At 42.9% G+C, this 25,593-nt stretch overlaps 5 protein-coding genes across 6 annotated transcripts; all 5 read right to left on the bottom strand.

Annotated features, from left to right (window-relative positions):
- Positions 1-121: 121 nt before the first annotated feature.
- LOC133002177 (zinc finger protein 391-like) lies at positions 122-2,000 on the bottom strand. The gene is made up of 3 exons (XM_061071942.1): positions 1,829-2,000; positions 1,596-1,724; positions 122-1,464 (listed from the first exon to the last, which is right to left on the bottom strand). Exons 1-3 carry the CDS (start codon positions 1,998-2,000, stop codon positions 464-466), a joined length of 1,302 nt encoding a protein of 433 aa, XP_060927925.1. The 3' UTR covers positions 122-463.
- A 1,663-nt stretch (positions 2,001-3,663) lies between these two features.
- On the bottom strand, positions 3,664-5,153 carry LOC133001505 (tripartite motif-containing protein 16-like). Its single transcript, XM_061071099.1, has one exon. The coding sequence runs from the start codon at positions 5,085-5,087 to the stop codon at positions 4,290-4,292; it is 798 nt and encodes a 265-aa protein (XP_060927082.1). The 5' UTR covers positions 5,088-5,153; the 3' UTR covers positions 3,664-4,289.
- LOC133001512 (calmodulin-regulated spectrin-associated protein 1-B-like) lies at positions 5,141-6,744 on the bottom strand. Of its 2 annotated transcripts, none has more exons than XM_061071108.1 (4): positions 6,041-6,744; positions 5,811-5,940; positions 5,531-5,649; positions 5,141-5,416 (listed from the first exon to the last, which is right to left on the bottom strand). In XM_061071108.1, the coding sequence occupies exons 3-4, from the start codon at positions 5,603-5,605 to the stop codon at positions 5,141-5,143; spliced, it is 351 nt and encodes a 116-aa protein (XP_060927091.1). In that variant the 5' UTR covers positions 5,606-5,649; positions 5,811-5,940; positions 6,041-6,744. The 2 variants fall into 2 exon arrangements, with proteins under 2 accessions (XP_060927091.1, XP_060927090.1); XM_061071107.1 differs by having other exon boundaries at positions 5,811-5,902.
- A 79-nt stretch (positions 6,745-6,823) lies between these two features.
- LOC133001497 (zinc finger protein 709-like) lies at positions 6,824-9,016 on the bottom strand. Its single transcript, XM_061071088.1, has 2 exons — positions 8,952-9,016; positions 6,824-8,824 (listed from the first exon to the last, which is right to left on the bottom strand). The coding sequence occupies exon 2, from the start codon at positions 8,412-8,414 to the stop codon at positions 7,257-7,259; it is 1,158 nt and encodes a 385-aa protein (XP_060927071.1). The 5' UTR covers positions 8,415-8,824; positions 8,952-9,016; the 3' UTR covers positions 6,824-7,256.
- Positions 9,017-11,266: 2,250 nt separating this feature from the next.
- On the bottom strand, positions 11,267-13,738 carry LOC133001494 (tripartite motif-containing protein 16-like). The gene has a single exon (XM_061071083.1). It carries the CDS (start codon positions 13,498-13,500, stop codon positions 11,848-11,850), a length of 1,653 nt encoding a protein of 550 aa, XP_060927066.1. The 5' UTR covers positions 13,501-13,738; the 3' UTR covers positions 11,267-11,847.
- Positions 13,739-25,593: the final 11,855 nt, after the last annotated feature.

Raw genomic sequence — 25,593 nt, 5'->3', positions numbered from 1 at the left:
AGACTGGAGTTGCTTTTGACTCTTTTTTAATAATAAGTTCTGCAGAGTTTATACAGCAAGCACGGGATCTCAAAATGAAACACTTATGAAAGGAAACTTATTTTAAAATATTTTTGTCTGCTTTGAAAATGAATTTATTTCACACTGATCATGACAATAAAAAAAAAACAATGCTGCCTCAACAGTTTCACTTCTGTACAAACATATTTCCACAAATCAGAGAAATCAAGTGACTCAGTGTAACACATTTTTTATCTGATAAAGAAATTGTATTTCTATGAACCGTATGTTTCCAATCTTATTTCACTGTGACATTGTTCCCTTATTTCTTCTGTGAGAAGATTTGAAACAACACTTTCTCCATTTACCTTTATGAGTTGAAAATCTTTGTTGTTTCGTTGTAGAAAGCACCTGTCTATTATACTGCCCCCTTCTGGTTATGTGAAAACAAGTTAACTGCTAGCTAGTGTGATGGAAATTCATCTTGAGATTTGAAATAATGCTCGCCAGTGTGTATTCTCTCGTGGACCTGCAGGTTCCTTCTAGTTGTAAAACTTCTCCCACAAGTTTTACAAGAAAAAGGTTTCTCGCCCGTGTGCGTTCTCACGTGGTCCTGCAGGGAAGTTCTCTGGCTAAAACTTCGCCCACAAGTTTTGCAAGAAAAAGGTTTCTCGCCTGTGTGTGTTCTCTCGTGGACCTGCAGGTTACTTCTAATGGTAAAACTTGTCCCACAAGTTTTGCAAGTAAAAGGTTTCTCGCCTGTGTGTGTTCTCTCGTGGTCCCGCAGGGTAGTTCTCTGGCTAAAACTTCTCCCACAAGTTTTGCAGGAGAAAGGTCTCTCGCCCGTGTGCGTCCTCTCGTGGATCTTCAAATTTGTGCTAGTTGTGAAACTTTTTCTACACATTTCGCAAGAATGCTGTTTCTCCCCTGTGTGGACTCTCACATGTGTTTCTAGTACTGACTTGTACCCAAATCTCTTTCCACAGGTTTGGCAAAGATATGGTTTCTCACCTGTGTGCACCTTCAGATGTACATTTAATAATGACTTTGACTTAAAGACTTTTCCACAAGTGTCACACTGGAAAACCTTTTTACTCTTGCAGATATTCGGAACAATCTTTGACATGGTAGCGCTACATGCAAGGTTACTGGGACTTGTCCTCCCTTTTGCTCTTGTGATGACAGGATGTCCCTTTTCTGATGCCTGCTCTGCATTTCTTACTGATTTTGAGTTTCCATGCAGGCCTCCTCTGAGATCTTGGCTCTGAGCTGAGCTGTGGGAGAGGAGCTGGTGGTCACTTGGTTCTGGTTCACTGTGGTCACTTTCCATGAAAGTAGGAATCAACAAATGGATCTGTGGAGGTTCTGGCTCCTCTTGGTCCAGACTGGGGTTCCTCTCAAAGTTCCAGAGCTGCTGGTCAGATGGAAACTCATCCTCAATCAGAAAATGTTGCTCTGGGAGCTCTAGAGGAGACAATAGACAGAAGTATGTAAATTATAGACTAATGATTGTTATGAGTGTGTGTAATTCGGTGCAGATCCAAGCAAAAATCCAGATCGAGTGATTTTAAATGTGGTTTCAAAAGGAGACAGACCGATGCAGTGCTCCTCCTTCTGCTCCTTAATCTGTGGAGGTTCTGGCTCCTCTTGGTCTGGACTGGGGTTCCTCTCCAGCAGGTCAGCAGGAAACTCTTCCTTGACACAGACATGTCGCTGTGGGAGCTCTGGAGGAGACAATGGACAGAAGTCATGATAAAAGAGCCCATGTGTTTAGACGAGCAGGGATTATAAATGTGGTGTATAGTTCGCTAACTCAGGTGATACAGACCTTTTCTCTGCAGCTCTACTACAGGTTTCAAAGTTACATCCAGCAGTCTGCGCTGACGACCGATCTCATCCTCGTACTTTGCGACAGTCGCTTCAAAACATCCAAATATGTCTTCAGCAGCAGTGTGTAACCTCTCGTTGATAAACTGTCTTAAACTCAGGATTGTTGACATTTCCATTCGAACGCTTTAGCCAACTAACTTCTCCGAGAACGCAGCGAAGACCGAATACAGAAGATGGCGACTTGCTTTACTTCTGCTGACAAATGTTATAAACGCAACAAAACCACGTTTGTAGTAGAAGAGTTGATCCGAAAGCATTTAGCCGAGTAGCATCATGTTCTGTTGAATGTTAGCATAGCTGGCTAACAACAGTACTTCTACTTCTCCTGGTTGACAAATAGCTGCCGGGTGCATTACTGCCACCTTCTGGATGGAGTGTGTCTCAACACAGATTCAGGTCTAAAACATTAAATTCTCCTTGTAACTCCAGAAGCTTTTAGAGATATAAAAAGAGTTATGTACTAAAGAAAGTGGAAATAATTCCTGTATTTGCACAAAAGTGTAATCAGTTATTTTCTGACCCACATCTTTTCACCCAGTTACATGGTGATATCCAGGAGTTTGAGCATATTTTTGCTGACTAACAGATGTGATGGAAATTCATCTTGAGATTTGATATAATGAGTTGCTTTTGAGTCTTTATAATAATAAGTTCTGCAGAGTTTATACAGCAAGAACGAGTGCTCAAAATGGAACAACAGGCCACAAGTTCACAAAAGCCAGAACTTATACAAAGAGGCGTTTCATAAGACATGATATGAAAAAGAAGAAGACATGAAAGACATGAGATCATCCTCTGTCTTATCTGCTGTGTCCGTCCATCCGCGGTACCAGTCTGAAGAAAAACATCACCTAATAAGAACAGAATGTACGTATTCTGGAGGAAATTCAGGCCAATGAATTGACTTTTTGAGGCTTTAACGTTCTCAAATTCTTACTAAAATTGCAGAAAATTTGAAAGTGGTTAAAAAATGTACATATTCTGGAGTAATTTTCAATCTTTTATTATAATTTATTCTTCTTTTTGCACTTACATTTTGTATTGTGAAGCACTTTGTAACCTTGATCAGATAAGTGCTATACAAAAAAGTAATTATTATTATTAATAATATAAAAGCACTACGTTTGTTTCGTGGCTGTTGTGCTTTATACTGAGCAGAATTACAGAGCTTTTATTTAAATATTAATATCCCGAAGCATGGGGAAATGGTAATCATTCCAGACAACATGATGGCCGCCTGAAAAGCAATTGATGAAGTGGATGGCTGCCTGGGTCTGAGCCCCATGAAACACCTTGTTCAGTAAGCACTGCTGAACACGGTTAAAGAGGAACGTGCCCACAAGGTGCAGCTGTCTGTGGGTTTCTCTTTATTATTGTTGTTCTTGTTGTTACCATCATTATTAGTAGTAGTAGTACAAGTCGTATTCTTATCATAAACCAGTTGAAGCTGTTTGGTTTTAAAGTTTGATTCATTCTTCTTAGATTCATTGTGATCCATCTTCCTTCACGTTTAGATCTGTGATTTTTACAGTTGTTGTTGTTGTGACTGATTCTTTCTTTCATGGTTTTTACAGTTGCAGCGTCTGAGTTGATTTTCAAACCTCAAACTGTTAAAGTCTCTTTTGTCTGACATGAATATGAAGTTTTACAGTCTGACATAATTATAATAATAATAATAATAATTTCACTTTGTCTCCATCAGCTTTGAATGAGATCCTGGAATGAAGACAAAAGAGCAGACTGGATTTATTCTTTATTTCAACTTTCAGCTTCTTCACACATTAGAGTTTTAGTGCTTTATACGTATGTAAGAGATTTAAATGTATAATCACATGTATAAGACACACATGTGATGAGAGCTGCAGAACAAACCCTCAGAGGGACTCGATCAGGACACTCTCCAATGGAACTGCTAGTTCAGATCAGGAATATCTAAAAGAACAGAAACCTACGCAGCAGCAGATCAATATGCCCATTCACTAAATATGTAAATACAATGAGGACAAACATCCCATATCACTGATGCTCTGTGAATCCAACCAGCGTGTAGTTGATCTGTTGGACATGTTGACGCTCTGAGGTCATTGATCAGCTCATTGATGAGGATCAGGATCAACACAGGTTCTAACACATCACACAACCTGATTTCTACTTTGATTTAGAAAACAACAGCAACATTAGTTCTTTCAAACACATTCATGTCAGTGTAACTATAGATTTCTGTCTTTCAAAGTGAGAACAAAATATGTGTGATAAAGGAAGGTCAGTGTTTGATTGACAGCTGATCTATGTGCGGAGCAGACACGTCACCATGACAAACTTTGATCAACAACCATGGAGACAAAAGAAGTTAAAGATTTACACACAGAATCTGAATCACTGCTTTTAATGACTCAAGTCTATTTTAGTTTAGACAACTCAGCGGTGGATCCAATCCAATAAAGCCCAACTCCAGCATATAGAGGCTGAGTGAATGTGGTCTGGACTCTGTGGAGGAGAGTCATGGTGTCAGAGACGCTGTAGAAGGACAGAACACCTGCACTGTGATCCAGGTACACCCCTACTCTGGAGGACACAGGACCTGACACTGGAGTCTTGATGCTGTTGTAACGAAAGCTATAACTGTTTCTATCACAATATAACGACCAAGATTTATCATTGTAACCAAATATACATTCAAGTGAGTTTCCTGCTCTTCTGATATTCTTGTATGTGACTGCTACACCAACTCCTCTCACCTCCACCTCCCAGTAACAACGTCCAGTCAGACTCCCTTTACTCAGGACCTGACACCAACCAGTGAATCTGTCTGGGTGATCAGAATAAGACTGTTCTTCACTCATCCAGCTTACTTTTCTGTTTCCCTCAGATAATAACAGACGTCTGTATGCTGTGTTTGGATCCAGTGTGATTTCCTGTGAATATCTTAAGAAGTCAGCTCTGGTCTGTGGCTCTGGTTGTGGCAGTAAAACATCCACTTGAGACACAATCTGTAAAATCTCTGTCTCTGTCTCACTCAGAATGTCCTGTAGTCGACCTCTGACCTGTGACACAGCTGCTGTCACTTCCTCAAACTTCCTCAGAGGACGGATCCTGATGCTGGATGAGTGTATAGATTCGGAGGGGCGGAGACATGTGGCTCTGCTGGTTGATGATATTCCCAAAGGGACATTGTGCTTCTTCTTTCCAACCAACATCAAGCTGCAGCGCCGCCCTCTTCTGTGTCTGGTGCTTCTAACACAACCTCCTGCTATACACTCCTCTTGACCTGCCACAGGTGGTTGTGGATGGTCAGGGCGATCACGCTCATTGACACATTCTTGGCAGGAAGGACTGTGAACTGCTTCCAGTTGGAGCTGTACTTGTACAGCTTGTCGATCATGCTCTTGCTGATGCTCTTGGGTCCGGTGCCGGTCAGCTTCTGGCTCTCCTCGGTGTTGGGGTGGTACTTGTAGAGCGCTCGGAACTGACAGCCGGCGTCACGAAACAGGATCATCAGGTGGTTGGACTCGCACTTCTCCAGCTCCTGGTAAACATGGAGTAAGAAAATGGTTAATTAATAATTTTGTTGATAGACTCATCGATCAAACAACTAAGTTTCCCCCTACATTTCATGGAATACACATAAGTGAGTCTGTACCTCTAGGATCTGGTTCCACTGGGGCTCGCTGACTTTGCCTGCCAGGCAGCAGTGAGAGATGGCGTTGTGGATCATCTTCTTGTTTGACTTGGTGCTAGGCTCCTTGAACAGTTTGGGACCTGGAGGAGAAACATCACCCACAGCACAAGTTATTATACAACACATTACAACAGAGAAAAGAAGCAATCAGAATATTATCAGAAGAGTGAAGAAACACAATGGGGGGGGGGGGCTGCTGTGACAGGAACATATGATATCAGCTGATAAACTGTGCACTCACCAGTGTATTCAGCAGTGGAGCCGTTGTGCCGGTGTCGTTCTGAAGTTAGATTGTTGTGATGTTGTCCTGGAAACCACTCTCCAGAGCCACAGCTGGTATGAAAGGAAGTCCAGGCCGAACAATGATGAGACTTATCGTAAACAGAAATTAAATAAAACTGTAAAATTGTAGAAAAGTCTTTAGCACAAGATTACAAATAAATAAAAGTTCCTCTGTGAGCAGCAGCTTACCGCTGAGAGCCAGCTCCTCCGGAGTTAGGCTGACTGTTTCCACGTATGAAACATGAACAAATAAATGCTGCATGCAGTCAGATCCAACTGATGAGAGTGTGTTGTTATTGAGTCTCATAATTCTGTTTCCTGCCTCCTGTCTGTTTGGATTCATTCCTCTGCTCTGATTCGCTGGAGGAAGATTTCGGGTCTTGATTTTTGGTTCAACAACTCGTCCGTCTCACTGAGGTCGGTCCTCTTGTCCTCATGTCCTTGTGGGCCTGGGTTCCTATATCTTCCATTTGATTTATTTCCTCTTCCTTGTCAGAATTAGAAGGATGCTCCACTTTGTTTCCAGTCTTCATCACTTCGTCAGAGGACTTCTCACTCATTTCCCTCCTCCTCCATTTGACATCTTTCCTGTCTCTGATTTGCTGTCGGCTTCCAACTCGTTTTTCTCTTCCCTCCGACGCACACACACACGACCACTGCAGAGGAGAGTCCTCAGAAAGAAAGTTGTTAAATAAACAGGAATTTGCAAAAAACCACACGCACCAGTTACTCCAGTATGTGAAGTAATGCCTTCCTGTCACTGTGTCTCCCTGTTGCTATGGGAACAGAGAAGAATCAGTTGAGGTCCCACATTCGTCCAAATGTTATGTTTATATTAATATTTACAACTGAAACATTTAAGTCTTTCCCAAAACACATTAAATCATAGAAAGACAAGTGCCTCAGAAAATATATTTTTTACAGACTCATGACCCTGAGTTGTAGTTCATATTTATCACGCAGCTGTGGCGCCACCTGTAGGTGAAATACCATAAACAATTACGTATGACAGTAAGTTCATGTACCCGTCAGTTAATAGTTAAATTGATTAATGTTACAGTAAAAAAACTGAAATGAATAAGGTGATATATTCAACGGTGATTCTTCTTATCAAATATGTCAGAACTACGACAGAAAATCTGAGCAGACAGGTTATACATTTTAATTTAAGTGTGAGATATAATTCCCATGGTTTTTGCCTTGGAAACCATTTCTCCCTAAGCATCATGTTTATCTCTTTTTGAAGAAGCAGAACAAAGTTGCTGAGACTTTTTATTGGTTTAGAAACACGTGAAAACAAGTTAACTGCTAGCTAGTGTGATGGTAATTCATCTTGAGATTTGAAATAAAGCTCGCCAGTGTGAGCTCTCTCGTGTCTCTTCAGGGTATTTCTCTGGCTAAAACTTCACCCACAAGTTTTGCAAGAAAAAGGTTTCTCGCCCGTGTGTGTTCTCTCGTGTCTCTTGAGAACATTTCTAGTTGCAAAACATCTCCCACAAGTTTTGCAAGAAAAAGGTTTCTCACCGGTGTGTGTTCTCTCGTGGTCCTGCAGATGCATTCTAGTTGTAAAACTTCTCCCACAAGTTTTGCAGGGAAAAGGTTTCTCGCCCGTGTGCGTTCTCTCGTGAACCTGCAGGTTATATTTAGATTTAAAACTTCTCCCACAAGTTTTGCAAGAAAAAGGTTTCTCGCCCGTGTGTGTTCTCTCGTGGTCCTGCAGATTCACTCTAGTTGTAAAACTTCTCCCACAAGTCTTGCTAGAAAAAGGTTTCTTGCTAGTGTGCGTTCTCTCGTGCCTCTTCAGGGTATTTCTCTCGCTAAAACTTCTCCCACAAATTTTGCAAGAAAAAGGTTTCTCGCCTGTGTGTGTTCTCTCGTGGATCTTCAGGTTAATCCTCTGAATAAAACTTCTCCCACAAGTTTTGCAAGAAAAAGGTTTCTCGCCCGTGTGCGTTCTCTCGTGGTCCTGCAAGGTAGTTCTCTGGCTAAAACTTCTCCCACAAATCTTGCAAGAAAAAGGTTTCTCGCCCGTGTGTGTTCTCTCGTGTATCTTGAGAACATTTCTAGTTGCAAAACATCTCCCACAAGTTTTGCAAGAAAAAGGTTTCTCGCCTGTGTGTGTTCTCTCGTGTACCTTCAGGGTATTTCCCTGAATAAAACTTCTCCCACATGTGTTACAAGAAAAAGGTCTCTCGCCCGAGTGTATTCTCTCGTGGACCTGCAGGTAATCTACACGCGTAAAACTTCTCCCACAAGTTTTGCAAGTAAAAGGTTTCTCACCCGTGTGCGTTCTCTTGTGGATCTTCAAATTTGTGCTACTTGTGAAACTTTTTTCACACATTTCGCAAGAATGCAGTTTCTCCCCTGTGTGGACTCTAACATGTGTTTTTAGTGCTGACTTGTAACCAAATCTCTCTCCACAGGTTTTGCAAAGATATGGTTTCTCATCTGTGTGCACCTTCAGATGTTTGCTTAATCCTGACTTCCACTTAAAGACTTTTCCACAAGTGTCACACTGGAAAACCTTTTTACTCTTGCAGATATTCGGCACAATCTTTGACATGGTAGCGCTACATGCAAGGTTACTGGGACTTGTCCTCCCTTTTGCTCTTGTGATGACATGATGTCCCTTTTCTGATGCCTGCTCTGCTTTTCCGACTGATTTTGAGTTTCCATACTGGCCTCCGTTGAGATCTTGGCTCGGAGCTGAGCTGTGGGAGAGGAGCTGGTGGTCACTTGGTTCTGGTTCACTGTGGTCACTTTCCTTGAACGTAGGATTCAACAAAAGGTTATCTTGATCCTCCTGCTTCAGTACAAGCTGCTCTACTTCCAGACCGATGCAGTGCTCCTCCTCCTCTTTAATCTGTGGAGGTTCTGGCTTCTCTTGGTCCAGACTGGGGTTCCTCTCAAGGTTCCAGAGCTGGTGCTCAGATGGAAACTCATCTTCAATAAGAAAATGTTGCTCTGGGAGCTCTAGAGGAGACAAAAGACAGAAGTATGTTAATTATAGACTAATGATAGTTATGAGTGTGTGCAATTTGGTGCAGATCCAAGCAAAAAATCGAGTAAAATTTAAATGTGGTTTCAAAAGGAGACAGACCGACGCAGTGCTCCTCTTCCTGCTCCTTAATCTGTGGAGGTTCTGGCTCCTCTTGGTCCAGACTGGGGTTCCTCTCAAGGTTCCAGAGCTGCTGGTCAGATGGAAACTCGTCCTCAATCAGAAAATGTTGCTCTGGGAGCTCTAGAGGAGACAATAGACAGAAGTATGTTAATTATAGACTAATGATAGTTATGAGTGTGTGCAATTTGGTGCAGATCCAAGCAAAAATCGAGTGAATTTAAATGCGTTTTCAAAAGGAGACTCGCCAATGCAGTGCTCCTCCTGCTGCTCCTTAATCTGTGGAGGTTCTGGCTCCTCTTGGTCTGGACTGGGGTTCCTCTCCAGCAGGTCAGCAGGAAACTCTTCCTTGACACAGACATGTCGCTGTGGGAGCTCTGGAGGAGACAATGGACAGAAGTCATGATAAAAGAGCCCATGTGTTTAGACTAGCAGGGATTATAAATGTGGTGTATAGTTCGCTAACTCAGGTGATACAGACCTTTTCTCTGCAGCTTTACTACAGGTTTCAAAGTTACATCCAGCAGTCTGCGCTGACGAGCGATCTCATCCTCGTACTTTGCGACAGTCGCTTCAAAACATCCAAATATGTCTTCAGCAGCAGTGTGTAACCTCTCGTTGATAAACTGTCTTAAACTCAGGATTGTTGACATTTCCATTCGAACGCTTTAGTCAACTAACTTCTCCGAGAACGAAGCGAAGACCGAATACGGAAGATGGCGACTTGCTTTACTTCTGCTGACAAATGTTATAAACGCAACAAAACCACGTGTGTAGTAGAAGAATTGATCCGAAAGCATTTAGCCGATGAGCATCATGTTCTGATGGATGTTAGCAAGGCGGGCTAACAACAATACTTCTTCTTCTCCTGGTTGACAAACTGCTTTCGGGTGCATTACTGCCACCCTTAGGATGGAGTGTGTCTCAACACAGATTCAGGACTAAAACATTAAATTCTCCTTGTAACTCCAGCATTTATTAGAGATATAAAAAGAGTTATGTACTAAAGAAAGTGGAAAGAATTCCTGTATTTGCACAAAAGTGTTATCACATCTTTTTACCCAGTTACATGGGGATATCCAGGAGTTTGAGCATATTTTTGCTGACTAACAGATGTGATGGAAATTCATCTTGAGATTTGATATAATTAAATTCTCAGACTGGAGTTGCTTTTGAGTCTTTATAATAATAAGTTCTGCAGAGTTTATACAGCAAGCACGGGTGCTCTGGCAACAACTGGCCGCAAGTTCAAAATAGCCAGAACTTATACAAAGAGGCGTTTCATAAGACATGATATGAAGAAGAAGAAGACATGAAAGACATGAGATCATCCTCTGTCTTATCTGCTGTGTCCGTCCGTCCTCGGTACCAGTCTGAAGAAAAACATCACAAAGCAAGAACAGAATGTACGTATTCGGGAGGAAATTCAGGCCAATGAATTGGCTTTTTGAATCTTTAACATTCTCAAAATTTGCAGAAAATTTGAAAGTGGTAAAAAATTTTTACATATTCTGGAGTTATTTTCAATCTTTTATTATAATTTATTCTTCTTTATTTTTTTTTGTGAAGCACTTTTTAACATTGTTTAGATAACTGCTATACAAAAAAGTAATTATTATTATTAACAATATAAAAGCACTATGTTTGTTTCGTTGCTGTTCTGCTTTATACTGAGCAGAATTACAGAGCTTTTATTTAAATATTAATATCCCGAGGCATGGGGAACGTGGTAATCATTCCAGACAACATCACGAGATGGCCGCCTGTTGAAAAGCGATTGATGAAGTGGATGGCTGCCTGGGTCTGAGCCCCATGAAACACCTTGTTCAGTCTGCACTGTAACACAGTTAAAGAGGAACGTGCCCACAAGGTGCAATTGTCTGTGGGTTTCTCTTTATTATTGTTGTTCTTGTTGTTACCATCATTATTATTAGTAGTAGTAGAAGTCTTATTCTTATTATAAACATGTTGAAGCTGTCTGGTTTTAAAGTTTGAGTCATTCTTATTACATCAATTGTGATCCATCTTCCTTCACATTTACAACTGTGATTTTTCCAGTTGTTGTTCTGACTGATTCTTTCTTTCATGGTTTTTACAGTTTCAGCGTCTGAGTTGATTTTCAAACCTCAAACTGTTAAAGTCTCTGTTGTCTGACATGAATATGAAGTTTTACAGTCTAACAAAATCATGATAATAATATAATAATTTCACTTTGTCTCCATCAGCTTTGAATGAGATCCTGGATTGAAGACAAAAGAACAGACTGGATTTATTCTTTATTTCAACTTTCAGCCTCTTCACACATTCGATTTGTATTGCTCTATACATATATAAGAGATTTAAATGTATAATCACATGTATAAGAAACACATGTGATGAGAGCTGCAGAACAAACCCTCAGAGGGACTCGATCAGGACACTCTCAAATGGAACTGCTAGTTCAGATCCAGAAAATCTAAAAGAACAGAAACCTACACAGCAGCAGATCAATATACCCATTCACTAAATATGTAAATACAATGAGTACAAACATCCCATAACACTGATGCTCTGTGAATCCAACCAGCGTGTAGTCGATCTGTTGGACATGTTGACGCTCTGAGGTCATTGATCATTTCATCAGTAAAGTCTGTTCAGTGATTCTTGTTCAGTGAGTTCATGGAAAAACAATCAGTATGTTTCACCTCCATCTCACATGTGGAAAAGAAAAGAACAAATAATCAGCTGTGTTTGCTTGACAGCTGATCTCTGTGCAGAGCAGAAACGTCACCACGACGAACTTTGATCAACAAACATGGAGACAAAAGAAGTTAAAGATTTACACACAGAATCTAAATCACTGCTTTTAATGACTCAAGTCTATTTGAGTTAACACAACTCAGCCACACCAAGAAACCCTAGCTCCAGCATGGAGAGGCTGAGTGAATGTGGTCTGGACTCTGTGGAGGAGAGTCATGGTGTCAGAGACGCTGTAGAAGGACAGAACACCTGCACTGTGATCCAGGTACACTCCTACTCTGGAGGTCACAGGACCTGACACTGGAGTCTTGATGCTGTTGTAACAAAAGATATAACTGTTTCCATCACAATATAACGACCAAGATTTATCATTGTATCCAAATAAACATTCTGAGCCTCCTGCTCTGCTGATATTCTTGTATGTGACTGCTACACCAACTTCTCCTCCCACCCCCAGCCCCACCTCCGACTCCCAGTAACAACGTCCAGTCAGACTCTCTCTATTCAGGACCTGAGGCCAATTTGTGAATCTGTCTGGGTGATTAGAATAAGACTGTTCTGTACACATACATGTTGCTTTTCTGTTTCCCTCAGATAATAACAGACGTCTGTGTGCTGTGTTTGGATCCAGTGTGATTTCCTGTGAATATTTGAAGAAGTCCGCTCTGGTCTCTGGCTCTGGTTGTGGCAGTAAAACATCCACTTGAGACACAATCTGTAAAATCTCTGTCTCTGTCCCACTCAAAATGTCCTGTAGCTGACCTCTGACCTGGGACACAGCTGCTGTCACGTCCTCAAAGTACCTCAGAGGACGGATCCTGATGCTGGATGAGTGTGTAGATTCACTGAGTGGTGACAGTGAGGGGTAGTTGTGTAGAAACTGGTTGTGGTCCTCTGTGTCTGAGAGCTGCTTCAGTTCATGGTCTTTCCTCTTCAGCTCAGTGATCTCCTGCTCCAGTCTCTCCTGAAGCTCTCTGACTCGACTCACTTCAGTTTCCTGTTGGGAATTGATCTGCTGCTTCACATCAGAGCTTCTTTTCTCCAGCAGATGGATCAGCTCACTGAAGATCTCCTCACTGTCCTCCACTGCTTTATCAGCAGAGCCATTGACGTCCTTCTTCTCCTGTTGAAGCAGCTTCACGTCTTTCTCTGTGTCCTGGACTCTCTGCTGGATTGTTTGTCTCCTCAGACCGAGCTCTCTCTGCCTCTCAGTCCTTTCTGCTGCAGCTGACACTGTGTCGTGGTCTTTATGTTCATCCATAGAGCAGAGATAACAGATACACTGCTGATCAGTGCGGCAGAACATCTTCATCACCTCGTCGTGACGAGAGCAGATGTTCTCCTGGAGCTTCTGCGAGGGCTCCACCAGCTTGTGCTTCTTTAATGGAGCTGACTGAAGATGAGGCTGGAGGTGTTTTTCACAATAAGAGGCCAAACAATTCAAACAGGACTTGAGAGCTTTCAGTTTTCTCCCAGTGCAGACATCACAGTCCACATCTTCAGGTCCAGCATAGCAGTGATCAGCAGGAGCATCTTTGAGTCTAGTCTTCTTCAGCTCCTCCACTAAATCAGCTAACATGGTGTTTTTCACCAGGACAGGCCTCGGTGTGAAGGCCTGTCTACACTGAGGGCAGCTGTAGCTTCCTCTCTCCTCCCCTTTGTCCCAGTGGGTGTTAATACAGCTCTTACAGTAGCTGTGTCCACAGCCAGTAGTAACCGGATCCTTCAGTAGATCCAGACAGATCGAACAGGAGAATCTTTCTCTGTCCAGTTGATCGTCTTGCTGCGCCATTTCAGCTGCTGCCAGAGACTCTAGAACAGATTCACTTCCTCTGAACAGAAACAGATCTTTGCTCCTCCCCCTCTCATTCACTCCCTGCAGTGACTCAGCTCCCACAGCTTGTTGTTCACTGGTTCTTACAGTGACACACCTGTGAAGGGAGGAGACACAGACATATCCTGACTGGTTGTTACTATTTTTCAGGCAAATGAATTGGCTTTTTGAGGGCTTTAACAAGCTCACCTTCTTACCAAAATTTGCAGAAAATTTGAAAGTGGTGAAAATTTACGTATTCTGGAGTAATTTTCAATCTTTTATTATAATTCATTCTTCTTTTTGCACTTACATTTTTTAAGGTGCAATTATAAAATCGCAACAGAAAGCCTGCTATTTTGCATTTAGTGGCCATTTTGGCCATATTCAACATTTTTACTTTGAGGTACTTGTACTTTTACTTGTTTCTCATCTATAACATTTATTAAATTGTGTCAGTGCTGTTGCTTTTGCTGTGTGATCTTCAAATTGCTTTTGATTGTTCTTTTTGTTTGCTTCTTAAGTGATTCAAATTGTTTGCCTGAAATTTTTCATCATGAACTTCATAAGCACCTTGTAACAGCTTTTCAAAGAAGTTTTTACAAAATAAGTATCATTACTTTAATTACTTGTATCAATATTCCTAAAGTTGGGACCACCGTTTTACTAAACAATAGTATTAATTCGTAATTTAAAATAGTTGGCAGCATACACAGTTATTTTAAGTGTTTTTAGGTTGCAGTTACATATGCACTTTTATACATGAGTTGAATACCTGACACTTAATATATTTTTGGAGCATCTCACATTAAGTAGTAAGTATATTTTATCATTTAATTATTTAAAAAGGTCATTTGAGTTTATGCTAGGCAAATAATGAATTTAGCACATTATGGGTGGGGGTTATTGGAACAAGATTATTTAGCAAAAAAATATGTTTTAACTTTTTGGTTGTTTTGTGCAGGCATACGGCCGTTTTAACTTAATTAATGTGTATATATTTATTTATATCATTTGAATTATAATGTTGTCAGTCTTGATAGAGTTGGGTTCTCATGATTTTTGGCGTTTATCAAACTGGCGGTGCATGCGTAAGGGTGGCTCCATGATTTCCGCACACTTAGGTCTCAAACGGTGGCTGGGGGGGGGGAAGACAAGGGGCTCTGCAGGTTGATGATATTCCCAAATGGACATCGTGCTTCTTCTTCTTCTTGCAACCAAGGTCAAGGTACAGTGTCTACTGTGTCTGGTGCTTCTAACACAACCTCCTGCTATACACTTCTCTTGACCTGCCACAGGTGGTTGTGGATGGTCAGGGCGTCCACGCTCACTGACACAGTCTTGGCAGGAAGGACGGTGAACTGCTTCCTGTTGGAGCTGTACTTGTACAGCTTGTCGATCATGCTCTTGCTGATGCTCTTGGGTCCGGTGCCGGTCAGCTTCTGGCTCTCCTCGGTGTTGGGGTGGTACTTGTAGAGCGCTCTGAACTGACAGCCGGCGTCACGAAACAGGATCATCAGGTGGTTGGACTCGCACTTCTCCAGCTCCTGGTAAACGTGGAGTAAGAAAATGGTTAATTCATAATTTTGTTGATGGACTCATCGATCAAACATTTACATTTCATGGAATACACATAAGTGAGTCTGTACCTCTAGGATCTGGTTCCTCTGTGGCTCGCTAACTTTGCCGGCCAGGCAGCAGTGAGAGATGGCGTTGTGGATGATCTTCTTGTTTGACTTTGTGCTGGGCTCCTTGAACAGTTTGGGACCTGGAGGAGACACATCATAAACAGCACAAGTTATTATACAACACATAACAACAGAGAAAAGAAGCAATCTATTATCAGAAGAGTGAAGAAACACAATCGGGGGGCTGCTGTAACAGGAACATGTGATATCAGCTGATAAACTGTGCACTCACCAGTGTATTCAGCAGTGGAGCCGTTGTGCTGATGTCGTTCTGAAGTTCCACTTTTGTGATGTTGTCCTGGACACCACTCTCCAGAGCCACAGCTGGAATGAAAGGAAGTCCAGGCCGAACAATGATGAGATTTATCGTAAACAGAAATTAAATAAAATTGAAAAATTGTAGAAACATCTTTAGCACAAGATTACAAATAAATAAAAGTTCCTCTGTGGGCAGCAGCTTACCGCTGAGAGCCAGCTCCTCCGGAGTTGACGCTGTCGGCCTTGTTGGTCGCGGCGGAGGCCAGAGACAGACTGGATCCTGATTGGGCAGAGTTCAGGTTGTCGGCTGGAACAATCAGAAGAAAACTACATTTAAGAAACATTTAAAACAATGTACGTGAGTTACTGTGTGTCTAGAAGTCGCCTACAATGAGTTGTATTAAATATACTTAACGTGATGTGCTCCAATAATTCAATATATTAAATAACGTGTTAATCAAATGTAACGTGATGTTAATAACTGAAGGACATATGGGATTGTTGTAGTTAAATAGAAAATGAGAATGGAGCTGCAGCTAAATGTCAAATTGGTGATGTCTCACGTGTAGAGGATTCCTCCCTGAGCCCCGGCTTCTGACTGTGTTTCTGTGTTTTCTGCTTCTCAAGTCCCTGAAACATCTTCTGCTGCTTCCTCTGCAGGAACTCCTGCTTCAGCAGCTCCCCCCTCCTCCTCTTCTCTTCTTTATGCTGATGATCCTCTGCGGCCTTCCGTCTGGTGTAGAAATCAAATGCCTGCTTGTTAGCATCTTTTTGGTAGAACAACATTTGAATCCTGAAGTTAAAGGAATAGTTCACCCAAAAACGATAATTCACTCATTAACTACTCATCCCTATGATGATCGAGGTGGTGTGTGAATCCAATACAACTAAAGAAAGTAGTGAACTATTTTGAGACGTAAAAAACAACAGAATAAAAAAGTTGACCTCCTCCATACTGCTCGTGTGGTGTCATCCAAGTGTCCTCAAACCCTGACATTTAAATTCAGTTGAAACAAGGTAATTTCCACTGTGATTTACGCCTAAATGTCCACCAGAAGCGGCTGAGCTAGCACACGTTAGCATCCCCTGAATGCTCCTCTTGATATCAGCGAACATTCATTTCTTTAGTTGTATTGGATTCGGGTGCTCCACTGTTTACCCCTGAAACTCAAGCAGTGTTTCACCCACCACCTCCATCGGCATAGAGCTGAGAAGATAATGAGTGAATTATCATTTTTGGGTGAACTATTCCTTTAAAGCTGGTAAGAGGAAGTTACCTTGCTTCATCTTGTTTCAGCTCAGATTCGGCTTCAAACTGTTGTTTACGGAGTCGAGCCTCCTCAGCTTTTTTCTGCTGCTTCAGTAAGAACGCTGCTCTTTTCTTCGCCAGCTCGTCCTCGGCCTTCTGCTCGAACTACAACGTGAGACAAAGAGCATTATCATTTGAAGAGTAATGATGGATCTTGTATGTTGTTGTGAAGTAGTCAATCATTCGTTTAAGAATGTTTTTTTGCATTTTTTCCGACCATTGTAAACTGAAATGGAATCAGCAATGAAATGGTCATAATTGAAATTAGGACTAAATCATTACAAAAAGCCTATAAACAAACATTACCTTGAAGAAGAAGCCCAGGCCTGACTTCTGCTCTCCATCCCCTCCTTCTGTGGTGTTATACTCAGCACCCTCCTCTTCCTCAGGATCCTTCAGCTCAGACAGATCCACCTCTATCAGGTGGGATCTGCTGCGCTGCACCTCCTCTGATGGAATGTTGTCTTTCCCTGAACCGTCTGAAGAGTTGAGCTCAGACTCTGTCAGGGTGCTGGACAGGCAGTCGTCAAAGGAAACTTCTGAGGCCGTCACCGCCATCTGCTGCTGGATGCTGCCGATGGCATCGTTCAGCAGCTCAATGGAGCGGCTGCACTCGTTTAGGTCCAACCCTTCCTCAAGATAGAGGCTGCCACTGATTCCTTTCTTATCTGCTTCTAAGGCACCAGGCGGGGGGGTTCCCAGCACCTCTTTGTCTCCCCTCAGGGCATCTACACATAAACCATCTTTATTTGATAGTCTTTTTTCTCCACTGAGCTCTTCTTTAGAGAGTTCGGCCTTAAGCGCACTGGGTAAAGTGTCGCTCTTGCCTCCACCTTTCTTGACTATGTGCAGGACAGCTGCCTTTCCCAGCTTCTGCCTCGCCGACAGTACTTCACCATTCTCCCGCTGGTGCTCAATGGCTTGTTGCTTCTGCAGATGTTTGTGTAGCAGGACACCACCGCTACGGTCACCTGTAGGAGAGTATCCTCTCACGGGTGAGGAGGGGCTCTGGACTGTTGAAAGCCTCCAGGAGGGCCCACTGCTCTCTGATCCTTCTGGGGTTCTCCTGTTGGAGCTGCCAAAGTGCCGCTGCTGGGCTTTACTCTCCGCGGAGGAGGTCTTGTGGACACTCTCTGCGCTATTCATCAGTCTGTAGGCTGTCATGAGGGCATCAATCATGGCCATGTGAGCACTCTGGGATAGAGAGAAAGAGAAACAGAGGAAAGCGGATATGACGCATTTAAAAGGCAAAATTGGGGGTTTCTCTGGGTTTGAACATTTTGGATAATGTAAGTACTAGAACCACCATAATATCAATATTATATAATCTTCACCCAGAGCAGAAGCTTAAGTATTTTACACTGAGAATAAAGATGATGATTTCTAACCGAGGCATCAATGAGGACATCTGCTCGTTTTTTCCAGTGCATCTACTCACAATTTTGATGGGCACACAAAGCAGGTCTCCATCTGTGACGGGCGTATTGTTACTGTCCAGGACATAAATCCCCCTTCTGGACAGGGCTTGGATGCTGGACAGGTGGGAGTGAAGAGACACTGCCTGCTCCGTCTTGAGGTTAAGGGGCCAGACACGGCAGTAGAGCTCACAGGACAGCAGGAGGCAGATGACAGGCGGCTTTATGTGTTCCTCTTCATCCTGGTCAGTGTAGAACGGATCCCCTAAGTCCTCTGGAATATGGTCTGCAATGGAAAGAGTGGCTATGTGAACCCTGTGGCATATAATGTGATATATTCAGTTTAGCTTTCAAAACCGTGACCTACATTGAAGACAAGATGAATGGGATAGCTAGTTTATCTGTTTTGAACTCAGCGTGAGCTCCGGGAACACAGTGTAAGCTCTGTGTGTGTATGTGATGTGTTCTTAGCTCGTCAGCAATCTCCTGTTCACAAAACAGGAAGGTGGCTACTTCCAGCAAGACTTGTGGATGAGAATGTACCAAACACAAAAGTTGAACTGCACAAGTGAGGTGAAAACAATCTAGACTTTGAGAAACATCTCAAATATGTTGGAAAATATTACACTTACGTATAAATCTATATCATAAAAGTATTACATCAAAACATGACGTAAGCGCTGCCCAGCTCCCTGTCTAAATACCAGGGGAAAACATTTATATGTAATAGATGGGGTGAAAATCAAATGGGCCTAAATTTGTTTAAGTGAGGTGCAATTAGTTATCAGCCAGACAGTTTGCATTCGTGTTATTGTGTAGCACCGTGAGTCAAGGGAGCAGGACCAGAGTTTAGGAAAAAGGCTTGTCTTTTATTTATTTTATGATTTGGCGTCACCCTCCACCCTTAACCCTTTGTGTAGCACTTTTGTTCACTGTTGTTGATGCAAATCACTTATAGCACTGTTACAAAAAAAGGCTACTGGGTTGTAACAAGCTTTAACCTGAATTCATATGACTTACCGGTGCCATAGGCTTTTGTAAACAGCCACCGGAGGTTGCCGGCTATTTTTGCTCTGCCGTATTCATACATGTCAAATGCTGTAACATCCATTGCTCCCCAGTCATATTGACCTTTCTCCAGAGATTTTCCCCACATCAACATCCATCCTTAAAGAAGATTGACTTTGTCTTCTGTGTCTTCTTAAAACTGTGTCACATCAAAACAAGTCAAGGTGCTTTTATCTTTACTTTGATTTTTCATCTATGATCTCTCCACTGCTTTACCTTCAGTGTTGGAGGTAGTAGATGGTGGTAGATGGTGGTAATGCATCTAAGAGGATAGTTCACAGAAAAATGGAATTTCACTCATTATCTCCTCACATAAAGGAGCGGATGAAGTGTTTTAGTCCACAAAACACTTCCAATACAATTGAAGTAACTGGGGAGCACTTATTCAGACGTAGTAAACAACAGAAAAAACATAACATGGCTCTAGGCTGTTTGTGTGTTGTCATCCAATTGTCCACAAGCTACGATATTCGTATTTGACTCGAAACAAGGTAATTTACAAAATGTTTTTAGGCTAAAACTCCACTACCGAAAGTGACGAGCGTACATAGCCACATGAACGTGCATCGTCGAATGGCCTTGGGCGGGATTGTGCGTGGTCTTCCGATGTGCCCATTTGTACGTGATCGCGGCTCCGAGGAGGCAATCAGAGGAAATTTAAGGCCGGCGCATGCTTCTGCGTTTTCACGGGAACGGAGACGCAAGAGCCCTTCCGGGCCCCTCACGGCCCTTCCTACGTCCTTACGTGCGTCGGCCAATTTTTCTAACTAGACGGCAAAGCCCCGCAAGCGTCACCCGGCCGCGAGGGCTGTGATTGGTCTGCTGACTACATCATTTCCGGAGTCGCATTTCCGGTTCATGCCCGGAAACCACGGAAGATTTAGAAGAACGAATATGGACCAGATAGAAGAGCACTTGGCAGAAGAGATCCGACACTATGACCACTAGTATAACCCGTCACTAACCGGCGGATTTTTACGCCAGAAAAAGGCTCTGCGGAGCCGCCGTGGCGATGTAAATAAATCGCTCTTCTTCGTGCAACACACGAAGAAGAGCCGACTTCGACAAAAAACATTACTGCGCCTAGTGTTCTGGCGGGGAATTGCATGGCAACACGCGCAACGGTTGGAAAACCATGAATGACAACGAGTCCTGCGTTACAGCTGCGTGCCTGCGGGCCCCTGTCGACGCAGAAGCATGCGCCGGCCTTTAGGCTTAAAACAAGGTGTAAATGAAGATATTTCAAGTTGAATTTGAATGTCAGGGCTTCCGGACACTTGGATGACACCACAGGAGCAGGATGGGGCTCACCCGCCATCGGCTTAATGGTGAGTAGATGAGTTTAAATGTTTCGGTGAACAATCCCTTTAACTTTGCCGCAAAGCAAAAAAACAAATAAAGAAGAAGAGGAAGTAAAACTTAACAACCAGTTTTTGAAGCTGTAATTTTATTTGTAAGCTTTAAAATATCTTGCTACATTACATTCATGATCAGAATTAAAAGAATAATTCAATGTTTTGTAATCTGCTGACTTGCTTTTTTAAAAGACTGAATTCAACATTTCCTGGATCCGCTCCCAAATTCAATGGGTTCTTCTCTCTTCAAACAAAACGTCTGTAGTTTTTGAGTAATCTGGCTGAACTACAGACGGACAGCAAGGAAAACAACCTCCTGAGCAGAGGTAATTATGGGATTTGTAGGATCCAGTGTTTCTGAAGCTTCACGCACACCAGAGTTGAAACAATCAGGATACATCAGTCTCTGCTGCTTTGATTGGGACGGTTCTTGTTTTGATTATTCTCTTGTTTTGATGATTCCTTCACAGATTTAAGGGAAGTGAAACCCCAAATCACCAGAGTGTCCCTTTAATGGACTCTCATTAACGTCATGTCCTTCTCTTCATTCAACCCTTGCCAAAAAATAATGAATTACTGAATTTGAAGTGCTGATTAGATCTCACACAATTGCAGTTAAAATAAATCTTAAAATGCCAAACTTTACATTACAACATGTTCTTGTGCCAGAGTCTTAACTAACGCCGCTGCTTGTTGACCTGTGTCTGTCTCCACCTCTCTCGCGTCCAGCGGCCGTTGTTCTGGGCGACCTCGTGCAGCAGGTCCAGGAAGGCATACTCGTTGCCATACAGCAGCGTTGCGTCATCTGGCGAGGCTCCACCAGAGGGAGCCTTTGTGGCGGTGCTTCTGTTTTCTGCCCCCTGTCTGCTCATCACAGCTTGTTTTGGTTCATTCCTCTGCTCTGATTGGCTGGAGGCCTTGTGGTTTCCTGCAGATACAGGGTCTTGATTTGGGGATTTACTACTCATCGGTCTCGCTGAGGCCAGGTCCTCTTGCTCTCTGTCCGTGTGAGCCGGGGCCTCACTGAAAGATGAGGTCTTGTAGTTTGGTTCTGAGGACTGAGTGGGACTCGGTTTTAGGAGAACTGCAGTCGTCTCCTGAGAATCTTGGTTTTGAGAAGTTCTTAAATCTTCCATTTGATTTTGCTCCACTGCCTCTTCCTTCTGGTCAGAATTGGAGGGATGCTCCTCTTGGATTCCAGTCTTCTTCACTTCACCGGGGAACTTCTCCGTCTCATGTCCCTCATCCTTCATTTGACATCTTTCCTGCCACTGAATTGCGGTCGGAGGCCAGGTGGAAATCCTCCCAATCAACTTCCCCATCTGCGACCTTTGACCTGGACCGTCATTGGGCCGTTTGTTGACATCCTCGGGATTCGTTGGGTTCAGATCGGTCCCGATGCTCAGATAAGGTTCAGTGTCAGCGCCCACAGAAACACACTGAGGGTTTTCATCCATCTTGTTGCCTTCATCAGATTGTTTCTCGTTATTCTCACTTATGTTTTCTGCCTGATTTCCACTTGGTGCTTCCGCTTCATTTTCCAGTCGCTTCTTTGCGTCTGCTTGGTTCTCTGAGTATTGTGACTGAGCCTCCAGGTCATTATGCACAGTCCACACTGTGCTGTCCCCACACACACCAGAGGGAGAGATGAAGAGAACAGCGTTAGCCGACTTGGCTCGAACTCCAGTGAACGGCCTCCTCCAGGCCTCCTCCGGGTCTCTGCTCTCTGAGCGTCCTTCAGAATCATCGTGACTCGATCTTCTCTCTGCTTCAGACTCCTTTCTCTCTTCTTTCGGTCGATCAGGCGTCACAGCTTTGTGGCTGCGTTTCCTCCGGTGCTGCACAGCCAGGAAACACAACACACACAGCGCCACACACAGGAGCACTGCAGAGGAGAGAGGTGTCAGAGAGGAAGTTGTCTAGCTGTTAATAAACAGGTAAAGATATAAAATATAGAATATACCCACCTATCACAGTGATGAGCGTGCACACTGTATTTGTATTGGATGATAGTTCTGAAGTAGCACATGTTTCTACAAGAAACAACAGAAATATGAAGCATTAATTATTCATGCAATGAATGAGTGATATCGGAATTTTGTAAAAGGACCAAAGAAAGAACCAAACTCACCAGTTTCTCCAGATTGTGAAGTGACAGACGTTTCTGTCTCCATCTCTGATGATGGGGACGTCACATGTGTTGCTATGGGAACAACAGAGATGCTTAACTAGACACACACGTACAGTATGTCCATGCAGTCGTCTAAATCTGGTATTTAATATTTGAATATTTAAATCTGTATCAAAACACACAAATTTAGAGATTCATGACACTGAGTTATAGTTGGTATTTATCACGCAGCTGTGGCGCCATCTGCAGCTGAAATACCACATCAATTTATGATGAGAGAAATCAAGTGTTTCCAGGATTTGAAGTGAGAAACTCAGAAGCTAGCAGCAGATGTACCGGAGAGTATCGACCCATCAGTGGGTTTAGTGTGACCAGGTTGTGACTCTGACGTGGATCCTGGTGCCGGCGACGCCACGCACACCGTCACGTTCCACGCCGGCTGACCCCTGAGGGCAGGAGGCGTCTCGCAGGTGATCTCCGTGTGTCGATCCAGCTGGGACCTGCTCTGTAGACCTGACAACAGAAGCACATTCATGCTACTCTCAAACACACGGGTCCTGTTGTTGTGTGTCTTGATATTTCTCAAACCTTTCAGGAGATCAACAAGGTCCTCGGCTCCACAGGAACAGTCCCAGGGGTTCAGGTCCAGTCTGACCCTGGTGGACCGGAGCGACCTGAAGACCTGCGCTGAGATCCGAGTCATCCTGTTCTCCGACAGGTCCAGCTCCTTCAGGTGGACCTGAGAGAGGAGACTGTCCGGACCGAGCGTTGTGATTCTGTTCTTGTTCAGGCTGAGCTTCGTGAGGTTGACCAGGCCGCTCAGCTCCGATCCGCTCAGGGTGCCGATGTGGTTTTCTGTCAGGCGGAGCTCTGTGAGGACCTCAGGGCGTCCGAACCACGTCCAGGTCACATGGGTCAACTTGTTCCTCGTCAGACTGACGCTCGTCAGGTTCAGGAAGGAACCGAAGGCTCCTTCAGCGACGGATGTGACGCCGGCGTTGTCCATCCTGAGCCTGGTCACCGAGGCCAGGCCGTCGCTGTGGAACACTGAGGAGCCGATCTCCCCGAAGTCACTCACGTACATAGCCAGGGTCAAATAACCAGGACTGAAGTCTGACAGAGATTGACCAAGGAGACAGAATCATTTCTCTTTCAGCAGTGAGATCGTTGTTATTGAATTAAAATCAAGGTCGATTATTACACAGTGTGTTTTTACTCTTTATTTATTTACCATTTACACATTTATTAAGGTTTTATACTTTGTTTTCTTGTTTGTTTTTCTGTCAGCAGGATCAAATAAAAATGACAGAACAGATTTAAACTAAACTGGGTGGAAGGATGGAAGTTTTTCTGCAATCCTAACCACGAACAAACAGACAATCAAACAAATAAACAAACAAGCAAACTTAACATCACCTATGTAATAACATTGAGCAAAATATTTGTCCTGCTCACCTTTGTTTAAACCATTCAGGCTTTACAGTAGGTCAAACAGAAATGTACTGGGATCAGTTACACTTAATTACTTTATTTGTAAAGCACTTATCTAAAGTGCTTTTGTGCATTTAGTTCATCAAACTAGAAAAGGATTCAAGTATTTTGGACTAATTTTAACTTTGTAAAATACGGTTTTATGGAAGCAATCGAATCCTAAGACAAAATCCAACATTCAGTTAACACCAGTATCAGCTCGTGTGTCTTGACGCCCTCAACATGACAGATTTTTTACATGAAGAGAAAAAGATGTTTATTTCCTGAGAAATTGAGAAAAATTTCAAAAAAGCCTCATTTCAAATATGTCTTGGTTCTGCTACTTAAATCAAAATGTGATGGGAAACATTCTCCAGCCCTAACTCACATTGAAGTGTCTACATTTTAAAATCCTGCTTTAATAAAGGAAATCTAATCAAATCCAGATCCAATAATCAGTTAAAACACTGATATTTAAGTGTCTTTAAAAGTAAAGGTCGGTTAAAGCCCAGTTCTCACGTGCAGGGACGCTCCTGCAGATCAACACTCGTCCTTCTGCGTCACAGGAGAAGCTGAGCTCCACGTTCACCAGCAACAGAACCAGAGCAGCAACAACTGAGTAGAGAGATCAGAACCACATCATATCTTCAACATTCCTCCAGAAAGTGAGGATGGAAGAAGAAACCCTCACCCGTCATGTTGATCCGTCTCATCAGTGCAGGATCCAGGTCTGGGACTGACTGGGTTCCTGACCGCTGGTCTTGTGATGACCTGAACTCACCAGGTGTGACAGAAACACCGTTGCTATGGCAGATCACAGTTCACCGTGGTTACGAGCACCGGCGTTGATGCGTTCAGAGAAGACGCTGTTCCAGTTGGTCGATGGAGTGAGTCGACAGGAGACCACAGGATGGGTTCAGACATTTAACTTGATATATTTAACCTTGTTTTGCTTTAGGATTCATAAAACAAATAAGAAAACTAAACTTCATGATAAAGTGATGTGTAAAATACTGAAATCAGTGGTGTTTAGAAAAGTGGCAAATAAAACGTGAGTTTCACAGATGAAATAATGAAATCAAGTCACGACTAGAGAATAAGAGTGAGACACATAAAGTTCCTTAAAACTTTCCTCATAATTTCCTAAAAATATGTAATTAACCTGTTAAATACTGGGATAACTGTCACTTCCTCTCAATCAGACGTATTCACTTTGTCAAACTATTCAGAATATTATGAGGGAGGAGTGAGAGAGGAAATGTTTTAATGCCACGAAAGAAAGGAGATGGAAACATACTTTAATCACGAGTTGATAATATTCATGTGATGTATTAAGAGGAATTGTTTGGGGAAATAAATCAGATTGTTCATGAACAAA

The sequence above is a fragment of the Limanda limanda genome, chromosome 5, assembly GCF_963576545.1.
Source record: "Limanda limanda chromosome 5, fLimLim1.1, whole genome shotgun sequence".
In the NCBI taxonomy this organism is placed as follows: domain Eukaryota; kingdom Metazoa; phylum Chordata; class Actinopteri; order Pleuronectiformes; family Pleuronectidae; genus Limanda; species Limanda limanda.
Note: the sequence above shows the minus strand (reverse complement) of the source record. Positions and strands in the feature narration are given on the sequence as shown.

Bases quoted from the DNA above. Each gene is read 5' to 3' on its own strand.
- LOC133001497 (XM_061071088.1), bottom strand. From the start codon at position 8,414: ATGTCAAAGATTGTGCCGAATATCTGCAAGAGTAAAAAGGTTTTCCAG.
- LOC133002177 (XM_061071942.1), bottom strand. From the start codon at position 2,000: ATGTCAACAATCCTGAGTTTAAGACAGTTTATCAACGAGAGGTTACAC. The intron at 1,725-1,828 runs GTCTGTATCACC...TGTCTCCTCCAG, and splicing joins AGTAGAGCTGCAGAGAAAAG to AGCTCCCACAGCGACATGTC. The intron at 1,465-1,595 runs GTCTGTCTCCTT...TGTCTCCTCTAG, and splicing joins GAAGGAGGAGCACTGCATCG to AGCTCCCAGAGCAACATTTT.
- LOC133001505 (XM_061071099.1), bottom strand. From the start codon at position 5,087: ATGTTGGTTGGAAAGAAGAAGCACAATGTCCCTTTGGGAATATCATCA.
- LOC133001494 (XM_061071083.1), bottom strand. From the start codon at position 13,500: ATGGCGCAGCAAGACGATCAACTGGACAGAGAAAGATTCTCCTGTTCG.
- LOC133001512 (XM_061071108.1), bottom strand. From the start codon at position 5,605: ATGATCCACAACGCCATCTCTCACTGCTGCCTGGCAGGCAAAGTCAGC. The intron at 5,417-5,530 runs GTACAGACTCAC...CATGTTTACCAG, and splicing joins AGTGGAACCAGATCCTAGAG to GAGCTGGAGAAGTGCGAGTC.